The sequence below is a fragment of the Tinamus guttatus genome, unplaced genomic scaffold (assembly GCF_059628265.1).
Source record: "Tinamus guttatus ecotype Peru unplaced genomic scaffold, ASM5962826v1 Tinamus_guttatus_pri_ptg000226l, whole genome shotgun sequence".
NCBI classification, from domain to species: Eukaryota; Metazoa; Chordata; class Aves; order Tinamiformes; family Tinamidae; genus Tinamus; species Tinamus guttatus.
This window is the reverse complement of record NW_028288760.1, coordinates 1937761-1955427: the sequence shown is the minus strand read 5'-3', so window position 1 is coordinate 1955427 and position 17667 is coordinate 1937761. Positions and strand designations below refer to the sequence as shown.

Genomic DNA, 17667 nt, shown 5'->3' with positions numbered 1-17667 from the left:
GCGGGACGCGCTACGGGAACAGCTGTGGGGGCAAAGAGAGTTTTTGCGCAATGTTTGCAGCTTTATTACAGCCAAAGAGCTCAGCAACAACAGGCGCACGGGGGCCTGTTTTAGCCGCCAGATAAACAGGGAGAGTAAAAGGGCTCAGAATTGTGCAACCCAAGGGAGAGGACGGCATGGAGCACCAGGGAAGGGGCCAAGGGCTAAGCCACCATCACGGTGGCACCACGGGGAGCATGGGGAGCCGGGGAGCCGCCATGGGGCAGCGGCCTGGCCCAGGGGCTCAGGAAGCACGGCGGGGCCTGAAGCGCTGCCCCCAAAACGCTGCTACGGGGCTGAGGCCACAGCACGGCCCCGAACACTACGGCGGGGCTGCGCCTTGGGCCACGCTCCCGAACACCGCCCGGGTCAGCGGCCCAGACGCCACCGTGGGTCTGAGGCGGGACCGCGGCCATAGGGGCCATAGGGGCCATAGGGGCCATAGGGGCCATAGCGGGCACAGGGTCCCCAGCTGCCCCGCGCAGGCCCGGCCTGGCCCCCGGTCCCCGCCCCGGTGCCCGCCCCGGGGCCGGGCGCCCTCCCGCCGCGCCGCCTCCCGGAAGGCCGAGCGCGGCGCGGCCGTTCCCCGCTCGCCTCATGGCGAAGGCGGGCGCCGCTGGGCCGGGCCCGAGGCCGGCGGCCGGGAAGGTGCGCGGTAAAGGCAGGAACCGGGGCCGGGGCCGGGGCCGAGGCCGGGCGGCCGGGCCGCAGAAAGGCCCCGGAGCGGCGGCGGTGGCGGCGGCTCCGCCGCGCAGCCCCCGGGAGTTCTCGGCCAACTGGAAGGCGCTGCAGGAGGTGAGGGCGCCGTGGCGGAGCGGGACGCTCGGGTTTGCTCCCAAATGCGGCTCCTTTGGAGCGAAGTGCCCCAAACGCCGAGCTGCGGCCCCGCGTGGGGTGGGGGATGCTCCCCTGCAGGTCCAATTCCCGTGGCGATTTAAGAGAATTTTGTGGCAACGAAAGAAATAAGGCGCAGGGGCCGGAGCCTGGGGCAGTCCCCCGTCACGGGGAAGTGGGATGGGAAGGAGGGATGATGCTGGGATCAAGGGATCCTTTATGTAACCCATACAGTGTTGCTTTGCATGATTTGGGATCGTCCTTACCCCGGGAACCTGTGCGTTGCTATTTTGGGTCCTTTTAGCTGCTGAAGCAAAAGGCAAACGGCGCGGATGAGCCCAATGCCGTGCGTCCGAAAGAGCCCAGCAAGAAGCAAGTGCCCAAGGAAGGAGGTGCCCAAGGAAATGCAACCCCCAAGGGGAAGGGGGACACGGTAAAACCCAAATCTGCGAGTAAGACCAACAGCAGCTCTGCTAAAAGCGATCCTCCTTTGGATGCCACATCCCGGAGGACTGCGGGGGATAAGGCTTTGAGTGGCACCGGGAAGGGTGGGAAAGGCTGCAAAGAGAAAAAGAAGAAGAAGAAGAAGAACGGCAATATTGAAAAGGAACAGGGTGATATAAAACATAAAAGGAGGAAAGCTGAGGAACATGTGGAGCCACAGCCAGAGGAGTGAGTACTTAAAGCTTCGTGCGTGTGTGTGAATATGGATTTTAGAAGGGGTCTCCAAGGGGCATTTGAAATAGGTGCATGCTTCCAGATTAAATTTTGGAGGAAGCAAGATGTATAGAACCCCGATTACTCAGCTATAGCAACAGAACTGCATGGATATCAATATTGGACTGGTTTCACAGAGCTAACTTCTTGATTAAAATAAAACCCAAGCTTTTTCTACACTATAAAGATGGAGGGTCTTTTTTAAAGCTATTAAGTGTAATTAAATTTTGTACTTATCAGGGATGACATCTGGTTTGATGATGTTGATCCCAAAGATATTGAAGCAGCAATAGGACCCGAAGCAGCAAAAGTTGCCAGAAGAAAACTGGGACTTGAAACAGGCCAATCCAAAGAGTCTGTGGAGCAGGTGCTGGTTAAAGAAAAGGCTTCTGAAGGGTGAGTGGCTCTGTCCGTCCTGCTCGCGCTGATGTGTGAATCTTGTGGGCTGTGCACAGGCCCTGCAGCAAACGTGTCCTGTTTTCTTTTAGGTTGACCAGAGCTGTGGCCATGGACTGTGAAATGGTGGGAGTGGGGCCCAAGGGCGAAGACAGCATCGTGGCTCGTGTGTCCATTGTGAACCAGTTTGGAAAGTGCATTTATGACAAGTATGTCAAGCCTACGGAAGAGGTGACTGATTACAGAACAGCTGTTAGTGGCATTCGCCCTGAGAATATAAAGACAGGTAAGAACTTTCTTTCAAAAATGTTCCTTAGGGAGGACAAACAGGCTATTGCATAAGTCTCCTTGTTTGAGCTTGGGAAAGTTTTAGTTTTATTCTGGAAAATGTACATGAAAGTACCAAGTGAATGCTGGGGAGGAAACTTGGGCAGATGTCCTTTTAGAGTGGTCACTAACGCCCCATGAAAATGCTCTATTTCTTTAAGCATGGTATAGAAATAATATAGAAGTTCATTTCCTTTAAGTGCTGTGCTCCTTGTGGAATTCTGTATGCTTTTATAACAAGCAGAGTATTTACAGTGCTGTAGACATTCATAATTGTCCTGTACACATTCAAGTAAGTAGGGTTCAAGGGATACAGCTGCCATCACAAACAAAAGATGCAATGTTTTAATTGCAGCTTGCTGAGTTGCCTTAATGTCTAATAGAAAGTGTTTCATTGTGTGTTATTTTTAGGAGAGGATTTTAAAGTTGTTCAGAAGGAGGTTGCTGACATCTTAAATGGAAGGATTTTGGTCGGGCACGCTTTACACAATGACTTAAAGGTATGTGGCTGCAGAATTGTTATTTTGAAGTCAAGACTTCAGTGGTTGATTACATTTCTAATTTATCTCCCAGTCATCAGATGAACATACCTCAATGCCACGAAACTAGAGCTTTAGCACTGTTAGCTCGGTTTCTTGTCATTTCAAGCTGTATCAAGTATAGCCCTATTCACTCACCACTGAAGTTCTTCAGCTTCAGAACGTTGTTTCAAATAGAACTAACATGGCCTACTAAATAGCCAGGAAATAACCAGCATGATACAAAAACTGTTTGCACGCTTTGCTTGCCACTGAAACAGCAGTCTGGATGTCTTTCCTGGATGCTGTGTCTAGTTGCATCATGTTCTGCCACCACTGCCAGTGGTCTCTATAGGTGGTGCCTCCAGACTGAACGATGTTTCTCATATTAAATAGCACTGTGGCTCTTGAATCCTGCCAGTCTTGTTGATCTTGTTTATTCATGGTTTGGGACAGTCTTTTATAATGGACGGAAGAAAAGAGCTGAAAGTTGTACAGTCAATTGTATAAGTTTTCCTGCAACAACAATCTTTAGACTGGATATATTTTTTTTCAGGTCCTATTTCTTGATCATCCTAAGAAGAAAATTCGTGACACACAAAAATACAAGCCTTTCAGACAGAGAGTCAAGGTAAGAAGTTGACAGGAAAGGACACACTGAGGAACTGGGTTTTGAGCTGCTGACTCCCAACTTCCAGCTTGCTCCTTATATGTTTCATCAGGCACCACAAACAAAAAATGTTAGGGCTACATAAAAAAATTCTCAGGATTGTGTGCAAAAATATGCATTAATTCATTATGAATAAATCCATTATGAATAAATTCTATATGGAGGAATTCATTAATACTTTTTGCCAGTTCACCAATAGAAGCTGAGATGTGCTATACTTCAGTTTACGTGCTCTAGGTGTCCCTGCTTGAGCAGGGGGTTGGACTAGGTGATCTCTAGATGTCCCTTCCAAACTTGACCATCCTGTGATTCTGTGTTGAAGTATATCGTTCAGTAGAGAGCCCAAACCATGGGAGACAGAGCGATCCAGTCTTTTTCTTCTAGAATGTGCGACCGTCACTGAAGCTGCTCTGTGAAAGGCTGCTGGACGTTCGCGTGCAGGCGGCGGAGCACTGCTCGGTACGTATCCCATCGGAACGTTTCTGGGCAAACAGCAGGATACCACACGTTCCTTCCAGCGCTGGGTTCAGTCCAGAAGCCCGTGGCTTCATTCTTGTCTCAGTGAAGATTAGCAAACTGTGCTTGGATTACCAGCATGGGATAAAATTGTCATATAAACTTACTGTTATGTGCCTCATGCCACTTGGACTACTTCCTCATTTTCATCGATTTCATAAAGCATATTTTAATTATTTATTCTTGCTACTTTAAGAGCCCCATGGGGAAAAAAAATCCAGTATCAAACTGATACCTTAAAAGCAGCTTTTTTATCATTGTACTATGGCAGGTTGGATAAAATACTACAGGAAGAATTTATAAGATACTAATTGTAAGTAGGTATTATGGAAGATGGAAGATTTGGAAATCATAGAAGATTTAGCTACCTCTTAACAATAATATTCTTAAACCATGTCAGCTGTGTTTTGTTAAACCATCTGTTTGTTCTGTTCTCTTTTAGATTCAGGATGCACAAGCAGCTATGAGACTGTACACCTTAGAAAAAAGGCGGTGGGAAGCTGCTCTTAAGGACAAATCTAAAGTAAAGAAAAAAAAATAAACTCCAACATTTGAATAATTCTACACTGTGTTTTTAATGTGCAGCATTTGCTGTGTTCTTGTCAAATTCCCCTACAAATTTAGAGGGAACTTGGAACTGACATCAGCTGCTTCATAATAAAGCTGAGCACACAACACTTGCTGACGTGGTATGTGAACACTTTTGTACAAGATTACTGCAGAAGTAACCCCAGTTCTGGAGCCCATTTCTGGCTACTGCACTACTACTGCCTGTTACGGTTTCAACAATCCATGTAATTAATACCTGAATTCTTGAAGTACTTCATTTGATCCACTCCTGCAAAACAAATACACACTAAATAGTAAGAAAAAGTTTTTCTTAATTGTGATACATGAAGGAAGAAACTATTACTGCTTTGCTGAAACTTCTAAGGCTACAATCTTTATTTCTGAGAGGTTAGTGGTGTTGGTCTTACAGTTGTAGTAACTAAATCAACAAAATACGTGTACATATTTCACTGAGGCACAATATCAATCTCACTTTTGAGTGAGAAAAATCTCTTAAAATATTTTAGAAGGATCTGAGCGTTTCTACTTGAGCCAGAAGCCCATAGGTCTTGTTCTTTTTTTGTCACTTCTGCAGTTTCAAAAGTGTTGCATCCACAAGGGTCATTATCTCCTAGAGAAAAATGTGAAATTTGTCAATTAAGAAATTGTCGTTGCTTCACTTATTTTTATATTATTTTATTAATAAAAACTGTGTGTTTAACAGAGGCCTCTACAACTAGTGGTGTTTTAAATGGATTCTGGGTCTGATTGTGCAAATTCCAAAGCAATGTCACCCCTTCTAAGGATGTCAGTTTCAGAAGATTTTTTTGCTTTATTGTATATTTATGACTATTTCTGCAAACTCGAGACTGTTTTAGTGTGAAGAACATAGTAAAATAATGCAAGCCAATGTTGTAAAAGAGCAGATCATCACAAATCCTACAGCGCAGAGCGTATAGAAGAAAAAACCTTCCCACTACTTTCTTTAGTATAATTATAAATATTCTTATGAAAATGCTCTTCACCCATGTACACCCATAATTCTCCTCTAAATTTCTGTCATATGTGACTTCTGTTATTTAGAGATTATAAAATCCATAACCAGAAATTTGATGCTAAGTCCATGCCCTTTACTGTGACAGTGTCTTCCACGTACCGTGCTAGATGGAAACCGGCATTTTATTTCAGACAGCATTTCTCTCATCTTCTGGGAAACCATATCCAGCGCAATGTCATCTGTGATGTAAACAAACAGCACAATTTACCTTAACTGGAATACAGCTGTGGTCTAGAATAACTTCTTTCTTCCCAGGTCCTAGAGGAGGGCAGAGAGGGGACAGGTCTATCAGAACAGAAGGCAAGATAAGGTGAAGTTCTAACTGCTGCATTGCAGAGATGCTTCTAGTTATTCAAGAACAACAAAATGGGATGATCTTACAGTTCAGTTCATCCTTCAGCTGCTGTTACAATTTTCCTTGCTACTTCTGGGGGCAGGGGAGAGGAAGAGGCTGCGCAGACACCATCTTACCATACTGAACCATCTCACTAATCAGTGCACAGATACTTTCCACCAAGTCTGGATCATCACTGTGAAAGTAGTAGGCATCTTTGACCAGTTTTATTCCACTGCCTTTTGAATCTGTTACAAATCTGAAAGCCGCGATTTCTAAAACAAAGAGAAACAAACACTGCTGGGTAACTGGTAGCTGGGGACTGTATTATCTGCTTTCCAGTTCTCTGCCCTACCTGTACCCCACACCTGTAATATTTTTCCAGGAAAAAGTGCCCACCTTCCTAAAGCTGTCTGAAACATATTTGGGCAGCAAGCAGAAGACAGTATAGACAGCTGATGCTGTCATGCATGACAAAAGTGATATTTTGGTATTTATTCTCTTAAGCTCTACCCTTTTACATAGTAGAAGCAGCTTCACCATAAAAGAAGAAGTGAAAAAAGCTCTCAGATTATGCTGATCTATTAGTTCTTGGACATTCATGTTCTGTCCATAGGAAGAAAAAAAAGTTTACACTTCAATTTCACTACTTCTTCCAGTCCCATAACCACCATAAACTCTTGAATTACTCAGAAATGTCCACATGTGAGGTGATTTACAATTAATAAAGATGGATTGCTGAGTGTTACCAGACAGCCTGAGAAGATGTGCTAATGCTTGGCAGGCATTCTTCACCAGCACTGGTCTTTCTAGGTTCATCCTGAGAGCATCTAGCAGAAGTGCTGTTGTAGATTCATATTCATTTTCAGTAAAACGACCTTTTTAAAAGAAATAAAGCCTTTAAAATTCTCATGAGCATTTTCACCTTCTGCCTCCTGTTTCCAAAAGGACTTTTGGATTATGCAACAAAAATTACAAAGAAAACGTGAAAACCTGTATTACAGTAATATAGGCCCCATAAAGTCTTATCATGAGCTGATCCAGAGGTCTAAGAGAAATTTCTGAGGTATTTTTAATGTCAAGATTTTGTTTATTCTCCAAGTCCCGAATAATCAACACATTCTGCTACTGGGTACTAGAAATGAGACGAGAAAGCACATTGCTTAGGCTGTTTTACACAGCCCTTCTTACCAGAACAATGGCATAAGCAAAGGTTTTGATGCAGCTGTAGGTATGGCAATATTTTTGCATGCATAAGGGACAGACTAACACTACAGGAATGCACTTATAAGAGCACATGATAATGAAAGAGGGTTTAATTTTTTAAACTGAAATGTTGTTCCCAAAGCACAAAATCAACAAAGGTTTAAAAAACAAACCTTGCATTCCTTTCTGCATGACACTAGTGCTGTTTTCAAAGGAGTAACATATCAGAGAGTAACACAGCTGGCATTCTTGGGCTTGGGAGATAAGCAGGATATAGCGTTCTGTGCTATATACGTTGCTATAGGTGCCCATCACTACAGTATCCACTGCAGTATCTAGTTATAATTGCAACAGCTCATAAACAAACAGCTCAAAAAAATAATGACATTTGAGGGCGTCCAAGTGCAAATGGGGAGAAGGCCGGCTGAGCAAGGAGGTTAAATTCCTAACTCTGCTGCCATCTGCAGAGCCTGCTCTGGTCGAGCAGCCTCTATTTCAGGAGTCACCCTCAGCAGACAAGTTTAGGGACAAGAAGCCCTGGAAAACACACCGTGGAGTGACAGTGCCCAGAGAGCAGAGCTGGATGCCTCGGTGACTGTTGCGTTCTGGAGGTGCTCTTGGAGGACAGCAGAGGAAGCACTGATGGCACTTTGTAGCAATGCTTTGTCCATGTTGTTCTCTAAATTGCCTTTAATAAAAAGGAAATGTATCGAGTAGAATTATTTACTCAAGTAATACTATCATAAGCACATTGTGTAGCAAATTACATCAGTAAAACCTTAACTGTTGAAGGCACTGGAGTAATGCAACATTATCAGTATGGGAAAACAGCTGAGGAAAGGAATCTTAAAATATTCTAAAAGGAAGCAAATGTTACAGAACTGCAGAACAGCACTTATTGAAGAAAGCTGAACTCCAGTAACTAGTTTTCTCTACCACTTAAATTATACACGGGGATCACATCATGCAACCTCAAAAATAAGCATGGATGGCTATAGCTGGACACACAAATCAAAAAAGTAGTTCAGTGTGCAGGGGGAATAAAACAGACCAAGTGCAATTGTGCATATCCTGTGTTCTCTGCCTTCCCTGCTGGTTAGGACACTGCACAACTATACGAGAACATGTCACAGAAACAATACACCTCAAGATACTCTCCTGTGGTCTCTCAAAACAAGGTCACCTCAAGCAGTTAACTCACAGCTCTCCAACACTGTAGGATGACAGTGGTTTAGGCCTAAGGCAATAGGAAGAGAATACCTGCCACCTCATCAAACATTTCTATTGAAAAAGCAAGCTCCTGTGGGATGTCCAGCTCAGGACTTAGCTCAGCACTACCAAGAGAAGCATGACACAAAGAAATAAGATGGCATTTACTTTAAATACTATTGTGGTATCCAATCTAATATGCTGTTTTAAAGCATTGCCTCTGCTGATAACAGAGCAAAAAAGCATGACTGACAAAGCAGCAGCTGTGTGTTCCTTTTCATTTCTGACAGTTTGTTCATAAGCCATATCTTAGCTTAAACAGTAAAGATTTTAGTTTGACCCCTTATCACAACAAGAGGTACTTGAAAAGTTTGCATTACTTCTATTTTTCTTTCATTTGGTTCTGGATGACTTAATTTTGTTCTAATAATGCTGCAGAGACATCTCTCTAGAACAGGAGAAATAAGAACAAAATTCTAGTCCCAGTAAACCAGTGTCTGGATCCAGCTAGGCACCACAATACCTGCTGCCTTCAGTCACATGAATCTAGGGGATAATACTTGCTCTGTTCTGCTCACCGCTCACAACCAAGCTCCAGAGGGCTCCACAGCAAGAGAGGCAAATCTGTTCATTATGAAGAAATTTTCTTATACTCATCAGAAGGTCAGGAATTGCTCCAGCTTTTCTTAGGTTCTCTGCTGCAATTTCTAGAAAGCACAGAAAACAGAAATTCTATCAAATCTGTTACTTTTTTAAACAGTGCTGATCTAAGTGGTAGCATGATGAGGGGAAGGAAAACAGATGAACGTAAGCACGGAGTTCACCACAAGTGACCCCTGCAAACACTGCCTGCTCAGCCATCCCTTCTCCTAACACCTCTGAAATTTACAGAACAAAAAGGAATTAAGAAGCTATAAATCACTATAATTCATATGTTTTCAAGTTACCAATTCAAACTGCCTCATTCACTACAGAGTTAGAAAAAAAAGTATAAAAATAGCTTGGTCTTAGTAACTTTATTTGTACAAATATAGGCACTTCATTTTTGTACATTTTTTTAGATTATCCTTTCATTGCTAAATCCTTCTGTAAACATTTAGAAAAGCAATCTTCTGCTGAATGTTGAATTGACAATTCAAACAGGTAAAAAAACACTATAAATATTTAGCATCTACAAGCTAAGGAGAAAACCCACACAGAGAAATTAGGTTTCAATTCTCCATGGCACAGCCAGAAATAGAATTCAGGTTCTCTGCCCTCATTTTCCAAACACCACTATTTGTACAATTTGTACTTTCCAAAAGAAGATCAGACATAGCACCACTCTAATACATATAAATTTGTAAGTGCCTGAAGCCTTAGCAATGTGTCTCATACTTCCAGGATTGTTATAAATAAGAAATTTCACTACTATTGACCTAACATCTGCAGACATTCACAAATCCTAGTGGTGTCATGAATTCGCCATTGTAACTTTGACTATAAAGGTTAATACAAAAGTATTGTAACTTATCAAAGTATTTTTAGCTTAGATTATAGAAATGGGAAAATAAGAAATTTCTCCAAAATGAGACCCACCACTGGATGAAATCATCATCAATAGCGTGCAGACCAGTGAAAGCAACTCTTCATTTTCAGAGTATTTTCTCACTGTTTCTAGCAAAGAGCTAATCACACTGTCATCCAAGCTTCCTTCCACATCCAGATTACGTTCTAGAGCTGTCAAAAGTAAAAATTTGAACAGAATGAAGAGATTTCAGTGGCTTTGAATGAAATCTGAGCTTCCTGTTCTCATCATAAGCAAAACATGAACTACATCACAGAACAAAACCATGAGTTATCTTAAACATGCTTTTTTTTCCTGAAATAAAATTCTTATTAGTTTCAATCCAAGGAAGTCTAATTACTGTACCTTGACTAAGAATTTCAAGCAATAATCTGCAGCCATCTCTCTGTAACTCAAGAGAATCTATGTGAGTCTTCATGGCAGAAGTGATCAGCCCTGTGCATGCCAGCAGGCAGGGTAAAGCTACGGAGAAAAGATGCGAGTCAGCACCCACTTACACTGTTAATTACTTTGATTGCTCAGCAGGTGCCTACAGTTTAAAACCGAGTTTCATTTTTCAGAATCTATAGAGGAAAATATTCCACTACGTTTCCTAATCGTAGGAAGACTTTGAGCTTTTGGAATAGCTAGTACAGCTATCAATTTATCACAACATTCATTATAAAAAAAGTTCAGGGAAAACTGGATGGTTTCTAGGGATCCATTCTGAGCATGTTCAAAGATGTGAATACCAATCATGGCAAGCCATGGTGCAGAAGTGTCAAAAAAGTGAAAATCAGGTGTGTGCCCAGCCTTGCATTGCTGCCAGTGGGTTTGAATAGGTGTTGAAGACATCAGTGAACAATGAAAAAAAAATTCTTTCTCATTTTTGACTACAGGTATAAAATACTCACAAGCCAATGACAATACTAAAATGTTACCACTACTATACTAAATAGCTGTGTATTTCATAACTGAGTTAATGTGTTGCTTTGAAAATATTAATCTTCATTAGAAAGATCAATCTGAAAAAAGTTTCAATACTGGGAGAGAACATTCAATCTTCCTTCACACAATTTATTCACACAGAAATGGGGCTCCTGTAGCTCTCTTTTGCTCTACTGGTTTTCTAGCCCCAGACATTATCAGCATTTTGCCCAGCACTGATACCTTCCACGTGCTCAGTTTGCCAATTCACCTCAGTTGGCAACTCAAACCTCACTGAGTTCTTGCAGTGACTATTGGCCTTACCACTGGTCTTTTCTTGGTTCAAGGAAAGCATTTGTAAGACAAGTACCAACACATCCCTAAGAAATGGCAGTCTACTTCAGCATGTGCAAAAATGAAAAATAGGAAGAAAGCAATTTCATTCTCAATGATAGTCAAGAGAACATTTTTCCCCTTGCCATTATGTCAAAATGTAAAGAAAGAGCAGACCCAATAAAGGAATAAAATACTGCCTCACCATTTTTATCTCCTAGAAAGCTTGCAAGGTGCTCCACAGCCCTAACCTGTGCTTCTTCGCTGTCCCAGTACGCGTGCATGAACTCTGCATAAAACAAGACAATTCTAATCATTTCACTTGATATAAATACACACACAAAGCAAATTTCCTATCTTGTGCAAGACGTGAATTCACATGAATGAAAATATTGCAATTTGTGATCGTTTCAACCATTCACACATTGCTAAGCGTTGAGATTCACCTCTATGACCTGTGTACTGTGTACTGTGTACTAACCTGTGTAATCTGAATAGCCTTTTCAGATTACAATAACTTCATCCTTACTTAGAAGGAAAATGATGGAGGATATGATAGATCCTTTGCTGGCATAAACTGGCTAATGTATTGGAATGCAAGCAACATAAGCAAGGTTCCCAGATTTCCTGAAGAATCCTCTCTAGCCCCATTCAGCTACCACGTTGGGTAGGGCTGGTAATCTTACGAGGTTATAGAAAAGGAAGTGCAGCAATTCTTTCTCCAGATAATATTCTATTTCAAGTAACATAAATAGCTAATAATTCATTTTCCAGTCATCATACTATGAAATCCGTGTTATTTTCTTATTACCTAGAACACTGCCAATTCCTCCCTCAAGGAGCACGTCTACTATTTTCAGAGGCAAAGGCTCTTTTGGTTTTATTAGAAAGGAGCCAGCATCAGTCAGGTATTCCTTAATAAGCGGAAAATCAGTCAGAGCCCTAGAGTTATGAAAGACAAAAAGCAGTACCAATAAGTTACAATCAGTAAGTTACACAGATTTCCTGCAGGCTTTGTTTCACTATGATTTAAACCCCTAAACAATACCTCTTTGAAGACTGAGTTACTTTTGACGGAACTTATACATTTTACCTTAAAAATACTAAGGAAAGCACATACTTTGATTAAGCCATTCTTTGGCTTCAATTAGCTGTCTGTAAAAAGGCTACAGAAGCAAAATATTACATGTCGTACTAAAATGTATGCATTTTGCACATGTATATAATGCTCATTTCTAAAAAAAAGAGAAATGAAGTCTTTGAATCTTTTCTAGTAAGTCAATTTCTCAGGGAGATAAGATCAGCAGCCTTTTGTCAATCACTTTCAAATAGCAGCTAACACCCTCCCTTTTCGTTAAGGGAGGTGTATTTAGTGAAAAATAGTAATAATAATAAAGAGAAAGCATCCAGAACTCACTTTGCAGTGGGTCTCATGCTGGGCTCAATATGTAGCATCATAAATAAAAGAGTGAATAAAGGCCGAATGCTGCTATCTCCATTTTGCATTAATGTCAGAAGTCCCTCAAGACGGCTGGTATCCTGTCTAATATCCTGTAGTAATGAAGTTATCTCTTCTGTCTGCAGAGAGGAGAGTATCAGAGGAGCTTTCATACACTAACATACACATATCCTGGGGGACTCATGACATTTAAAATCTGAATTTAACGTTAAATTTATTTAACAAAATATTATTACATACGTTCAGAACACAGCAGGTCATCATGTCAAGTAGAATACAACCTAGGGACCAGATGTCAGATTTCTCACTAAAAGAAAAACTGAGTGTTTCTGGAGCCATCCAAGACTTGCTATCTGTTGAAATAAGAATCATATGGTAATGTTTCTAACAGTGTACTATATGCACAGTTTGGCTTGCACAGCCAGAATCTGTAGGCTCTAGTTCCATGTCAGATACTTCAGAGATATACAGCACAATTAGTCTTTTTTTTACTGATGATATGCCACAGAAGACTGTAAGAAACACGCTATAACTAATGAATAATTTTCCGTGATGTTACTGTGCATGCATAGAGCTAAATAGGCTTGCAACAAAATTTGTTGCAGAGAAGTTTTGTTCCTCACAGTCTTTCATCTAGCTACTGTTTTTTTTTTCATTCTGAACACAATTCATACTGCAGGCAACCGTCTATGCGGAGCTGAGCAGATACTTGTGAAGTGAATCTAGAAGGTATCAGAAAAATCTTAAACAATAGTGCTAGCTGGATTTAGGTTAATGACTTAAATGCGACTGTTTATGTAATAGGCTATGATACAAGAAACACATCTACTTGACCCTTAGTTTCTTTTTAATATTCTCTTTATTCATTAGAAGAAAAAACAGCATAATACAGAAAACAAGGGAAAATGTGTGTCATGTTTCTTTTATTTTCCTCTGAGGATTAAAAATATCTACCACAACCAAATAAATAAATAAATAAATAAAATAGCTACCTTCTTCCACTCTTATTTTCCATTTCATTTCATCAGTCATAAGTGCTTCTGTACTGAAGTCAGAAAGCATGAAGGATACTTCATCAATCACAAGAACGTTCGATGGCTTGAGATTTCTACAACACAAACATTTTCTGTCAGCGTGTGAAATCAGAATGCAATAATGTATAACTACAGGCTCCCAGCATCTTTACACATGAAAAAAAAAGATAATGAACTCAAATACAATCTTTTCCTGCCTTTACTGAAAACTGCTTTAAAAATTGACTGCAACATAGATTTATCTGAGCATGTAATAGAATGCTTTAATCTGTTACTTTAGATACATGAAGTGTAGTTTGTGCCACGGACATTAAAATATAAACATTAGCAGACACAGCCAGAATTCCAGTCAGCAGAGACTGAATGGTATTAAAACTAATGATCACTTCTCAGCTTATTCCCAAGAGCAAATATAGAACATCTAGCATACCTTTTAAATGGATAATTCTACATAAAACTAAAGAATTAAATGACTTTCAAAAGTCACAAAAAACTAAGCTACGTACAAAGTGCAGAATTCTTATCTGCCAATCCTCCTTTTTGAGCAGTTAGATTCAATTCTTCTTAAGTGAACAGTTGTTCACTTAAGGTGAACATACAGGTGCTGCAAAGAGAACAGATTTCTACTCACCTGTGAATAATGTTTTGCTCGTGTATATAAAACAAAGCATCCACCATCTGCCCCAGGAACTGCAGAATCACCTACTGACAGGAATATACGTGAAAGTGCAAAGTAAACAGAGTAACAGAGAAATAAAACATTTCACATGAGAGAATTCCTTTGCTTGAAGCAGGGTCCATCCAAGAAGGAAGTAGTATTTTCCTCATATAATAAATCTGTCAATCACCCTGTGTACCACCAGTACAGTCAGTACTAGACAATTATTACTATCCGTATATTTTACAAATGAAAATCAAAACACGAAAAGATTTAAATGCTTGAGCACAAATTGTATTAGGAGATTATTATTATTATTATTATTATTATGGCAATTTCATATTGATTCAGGGCAAAACCGTAGTTTTCCAAACAGGCCTTAAGAAAAGCACTATGTTTATACTTTGAAGGTTTTGGAGAAGGCTTTGAGAAGGAGGGAATACAGAGGAAGAAATCTCAGAGCAGTGAGACTCACTGATTTCAATCAAATGCATTTTCTGTACATTTTACCTTGTCTCTTATTTTCTCTGACTTCTGCCTTTTTTCCTTGATCAGAGATGAAAGATCTCCTTGGCCGGCGTGTTGCATTACCAGACAAAGGAACAGAGATGATATCTGTAAATAAAATTACACCAAGATTGCCTAAGTGTTTGCAGATAATAATATATCCAGCAAGAAAGCTAAAACCAAGCTCTCGGCCAAACAGGTAGGTGGAACTTTTACCAATACCAACATGTTCTGAGCTAATTAATCTCTCACAAAAGAGACAACATTTCCTTTATGAAAAATATAGCATATGTTTATTTTGAAAACACTACCAGGAGTCTTTTCTTTGAAGCTACATGGGACAATGCAATTCAAATACACATCCATAAAATCAACATGAATTCTTCCTGAGTGCTGAATCATGGCTGCAAGCACATAAATCAGAGCTTTTGGCTTCCTAAACCTGCTATAAAAGGGTTTTTAAGTAGGCATACTGAAGATGGTACAAAAGCAGCTTAAGATGATACATGCACTACAAAATGGTACAGAATAAGCAAAAACTAAACACCAGAATTTGTGACTCAGCACACAATCCGGCCATGTGATGGATTCTGACCCATATACCTTCTTCAGTATGTTTAATCAGGAGTTTAAAAAAACAGGTTAGTTACAGATCAGGTAACATTTTTTAGTGTCTCACAGTAACAAGCCCAAATTTGAACCCGCAAAGAAAAAAAAAAAAAAAAAAAAAAAGCTTATAGGCCTCTAACATTAACAAGTGCTCCAGTTGAACCAAACCTACTTCATTCTCACCTTATTATCCCATGTCACAAACAATTCCTTGTAAGCACAGATGTTTGGATGCTGAAGTTTCAGCAAATCCATTGCCTGCATAGAATAAAAACAAAATCCAGAGACAAAACCGACCATAGCTACACGCTCCACCCCACTAACAGGGCCCTGTATCGTATCCTAAGTCACTTTTTCATGTCACACGGCTGAATCAAACCTTTCTAAGCATAAGGTCTAGCATATATCTCCATGTACCAGTGTCAAGTAAAATATTTCAGGAAGATTCAACTCAATGCAATGCTGTAACAGCCTGGTGAGATATATGGGATATATCTCTTTTATATATGTGTGTGTGTGTGTGTATGGCATAGTCAAGATATAAAATGATCCTTTAAAAAACAAAAACTCCCCTTTATCCAATTCCTAACATTCAAATCTGAAAACACAGGTACGGAAGTCAAGGTGGTATTTCTAGCACAGACATTTTTTCCAGTAACTACTCTGCAAGCTTGGGCTATGGAAAATATGATGACACTAAAGAGATATTGTAATAAATAGTCTTACTCGATATGGATCTTGACTGTTTACATAGTTAATCACTGCAGATAAAAGGCTTTGTTCTATTTACAAAGTTCTACTACAGACTTTGGGTTTTGTAAGGAAAGCTACTAGAAAAGCTGCACTGGTACCTCCTTCAAGGCCTTGTTTGCTTGCTTTTCTTCAATGCATTCAACCTGTACCAAACAAACAGAAGATAATGATGAGACTGTAACACAGAGACAGCCAACCACTAAGCCACTAAAGATCTTGCAATGATCTTGCCAAGACTGTCGGAACCACAATGTGTGTATGAGTTGGCATAAATTTTAAATGTTAGCTCTCCATGGCAACCAATCTCTAATGTTTGGACCAGTCTGCTGGGAGGTGAACAGAAACTGAGAGAGCTCAGGACTATTGGCCAGTCCTTTGTACTGCCAAAACACCAGGTTAGAACATGTAGATGGATGTGCAGGCTGCCCCCATTTCCCTCAATTCTAATCCCAGTATTCCAATAAAATAACCCAAACGCTGGAGCTGTCGAAGGCAGCAGGTGTAGCAGCAGGGCGGTGTAGCGTGTACGTCTGCTCACGCAGCGGCCGAGCTGCTTTGCGTGTTTGTCTCTTACAATCAAAAGCAGCCATGGAGATGAGGAGCCTGCTGGCAGGCTCTTGTTTTCCTAGCAACCGCCTTCTCACCTGCTTCATGACATACTTCTTCCCCGCGCTCTCCTCCGCTTTCAGTGCAACCACCAGCATAGTGCCCAGCGCGCCGGGCTGCAGCTGCTCCAGCACCTGCGGGACGGGGCACAGACCCTCACGCTCTCGCCCCGCTTCGAGGTGGGGGACGAGCAAGGTCCCTCCGAGCCCCTTCCCCATTGAGCCGCTCCAGACCCAGAGCACGCCCGGATCTGAAGTGGGGGGCGAGCAGACCCAATTCCCATCTTCCCTGAGGTCCAGGCTTCATCTCCACAGGGCCATGGACCCCTTCTTAATGTCATGCACCCCACTAAGGTCCTCATGACCCCACAGCCCAGGGCCACGGACCCCTTCCCAGCATCATTCACCCCCCTGAGGGCCTCATGAACCCACAACCCAGGGTCATGGACCCCTTCCCAGCGTCATGCACCTCCCTAAGGGCCTCATAAACCCACAGCCCAGGGCCATGGACCCCTCCTCAACATCATGTACCCCCCTGAGGGCCTCATAAACCCACAGCCCAAGGCCACATATCCCCCAGGGCCTCACTCCCCTCCCCAGGCCCTGCACCCCCCACCATTTTGTGACCAGGCCCCCTCGCCCCCCGCCATTTCCCTCACGCTGCCCCAGGCCGGGCAGGTCCCACAGGCACCTCATAGCTCTCCATGGCAGCTCCGCGTCCCTGGTGACCGCGGGGCAAGGAGAGGACAGCGGAGGAGGAGGAGCGGGGCCGCTCGTGAGCGGAGCTTCCAGTCCTCCCACCCTCAGCAGTGGCGCCCCTGGCCCCTGCCGGCCTCCATTTTGCGGTGCTGCCTGCCGGACATG

General features: G+C 41.9%; 2 protein-coding genes across 2 annotated transcripts; one reads left to right on the top strand and one right to left on the bottom strand.

The window, feature by feature from the left end:
• Positions 1-636: 636 nt before the first annotated feature.
• REXO4 (RNA exonuclease 4) lies at positions 637-4584 on the top strand. The gene is made up of 8 exons (XM_088525314.1): positions 637-834; positions 1178-1545; positions 1831-1986; positions 2079-2272; positions 2725-2813; positions 3388-3462; positions 3886-3960; positions 4460-4584. The coding sequence occupies exons 1-8, from the start codon at positions 637-639 to the stop codon at positions 4556-4558; spliced, it is 1254 nt and encodes a 417-aa protein (XP_088381440.1). The 3' UTR covers positions 4559-4584.
• Positions 4585-5632: 1048 nt separating this feature from the next.
• On the bottom strand, positions 5633-17666 carry STKLD1 (serine/threonine kinase like domain containing 1). Its single transcript, XM_088525440.1, has 18 exons — positions 17637-17666; positions 16843-16938; positions 16297-16341; positions 15629-15703; positions 14840-14944; positions 14303-14373; positions 13630-13745; positions 12878-12990; positions 12596-12756; positions 11990-12120; positions 11384-11467; positions 10285-10401; positions 9951-10091; positions 8951-9079; positions 7714-7842; positions 6707-6835; positions 6095-6232; positions 5633-5802 (listed from the first exon to the last, which is right to left on the bottom strand). Exons 1-18 carry the CDS (start codon positions 17664-17666, stop codon positions 5642-5644), a joined length of 1971 nt encoding a protein of 656 aa, XP_088381566.1. The 3' UTR covers positions 5633-5641.
• Between the last annotated feature and the right edge of the window lies 1 nt (position 17667).

What these genes read in the sequence shown, in the direction of transcription:
- REXO4 (XM_088525314.1), top strand. Translation starts at nt 637, where the DNA reads ATGGCGAAGGCGGGCGCCGCTGGGCCGGGCCCGAGGCCGGCGGCCGGG. An exon ending in AAAGAAAAGGCTTCTGAAGG is followed by an intron (nt 1,987 to 2,078) that starts GTGAGTGGCTCT and finishes GTTTTCTTTTAG; the next exon opens with GTTGACCAGAGCTGTGGCCA. An exon ending in CCCTGAGAATATAAAGACAG is followed by an intron (nt 2,273 to 2,724) that starts GTAAGAACTTTC and finishes TGTTATTTTTAG; the next exon opens with GAGAGGATTTTAAAGTTGTT.
- STKLD1 (XM_088525440.1), bottom strand. Translation starts at nt 17,666, where the DNA reads ATGTCCGGCAGGCAGCACCGCAAAATGGAG. An exon ending in GGCAGCACCGCAAAATGGAG is followed by an intron (nt 16,939 to 17,636) that starts GCCGGCAGGGGC and finishes CCCGTCCCGCAG; the next exon opens with GTGCTGGAGCAGCTGCAGCC. An exon ending in CAGAGAAAATAAGAGACAAG is followed by an intron (nt 14,374 to 14,839) that starts GTAAAATGTACA and finishes TCCTGTCAGTAG; the next exon opens with GTGATTCTGCAGTTCCTGGG.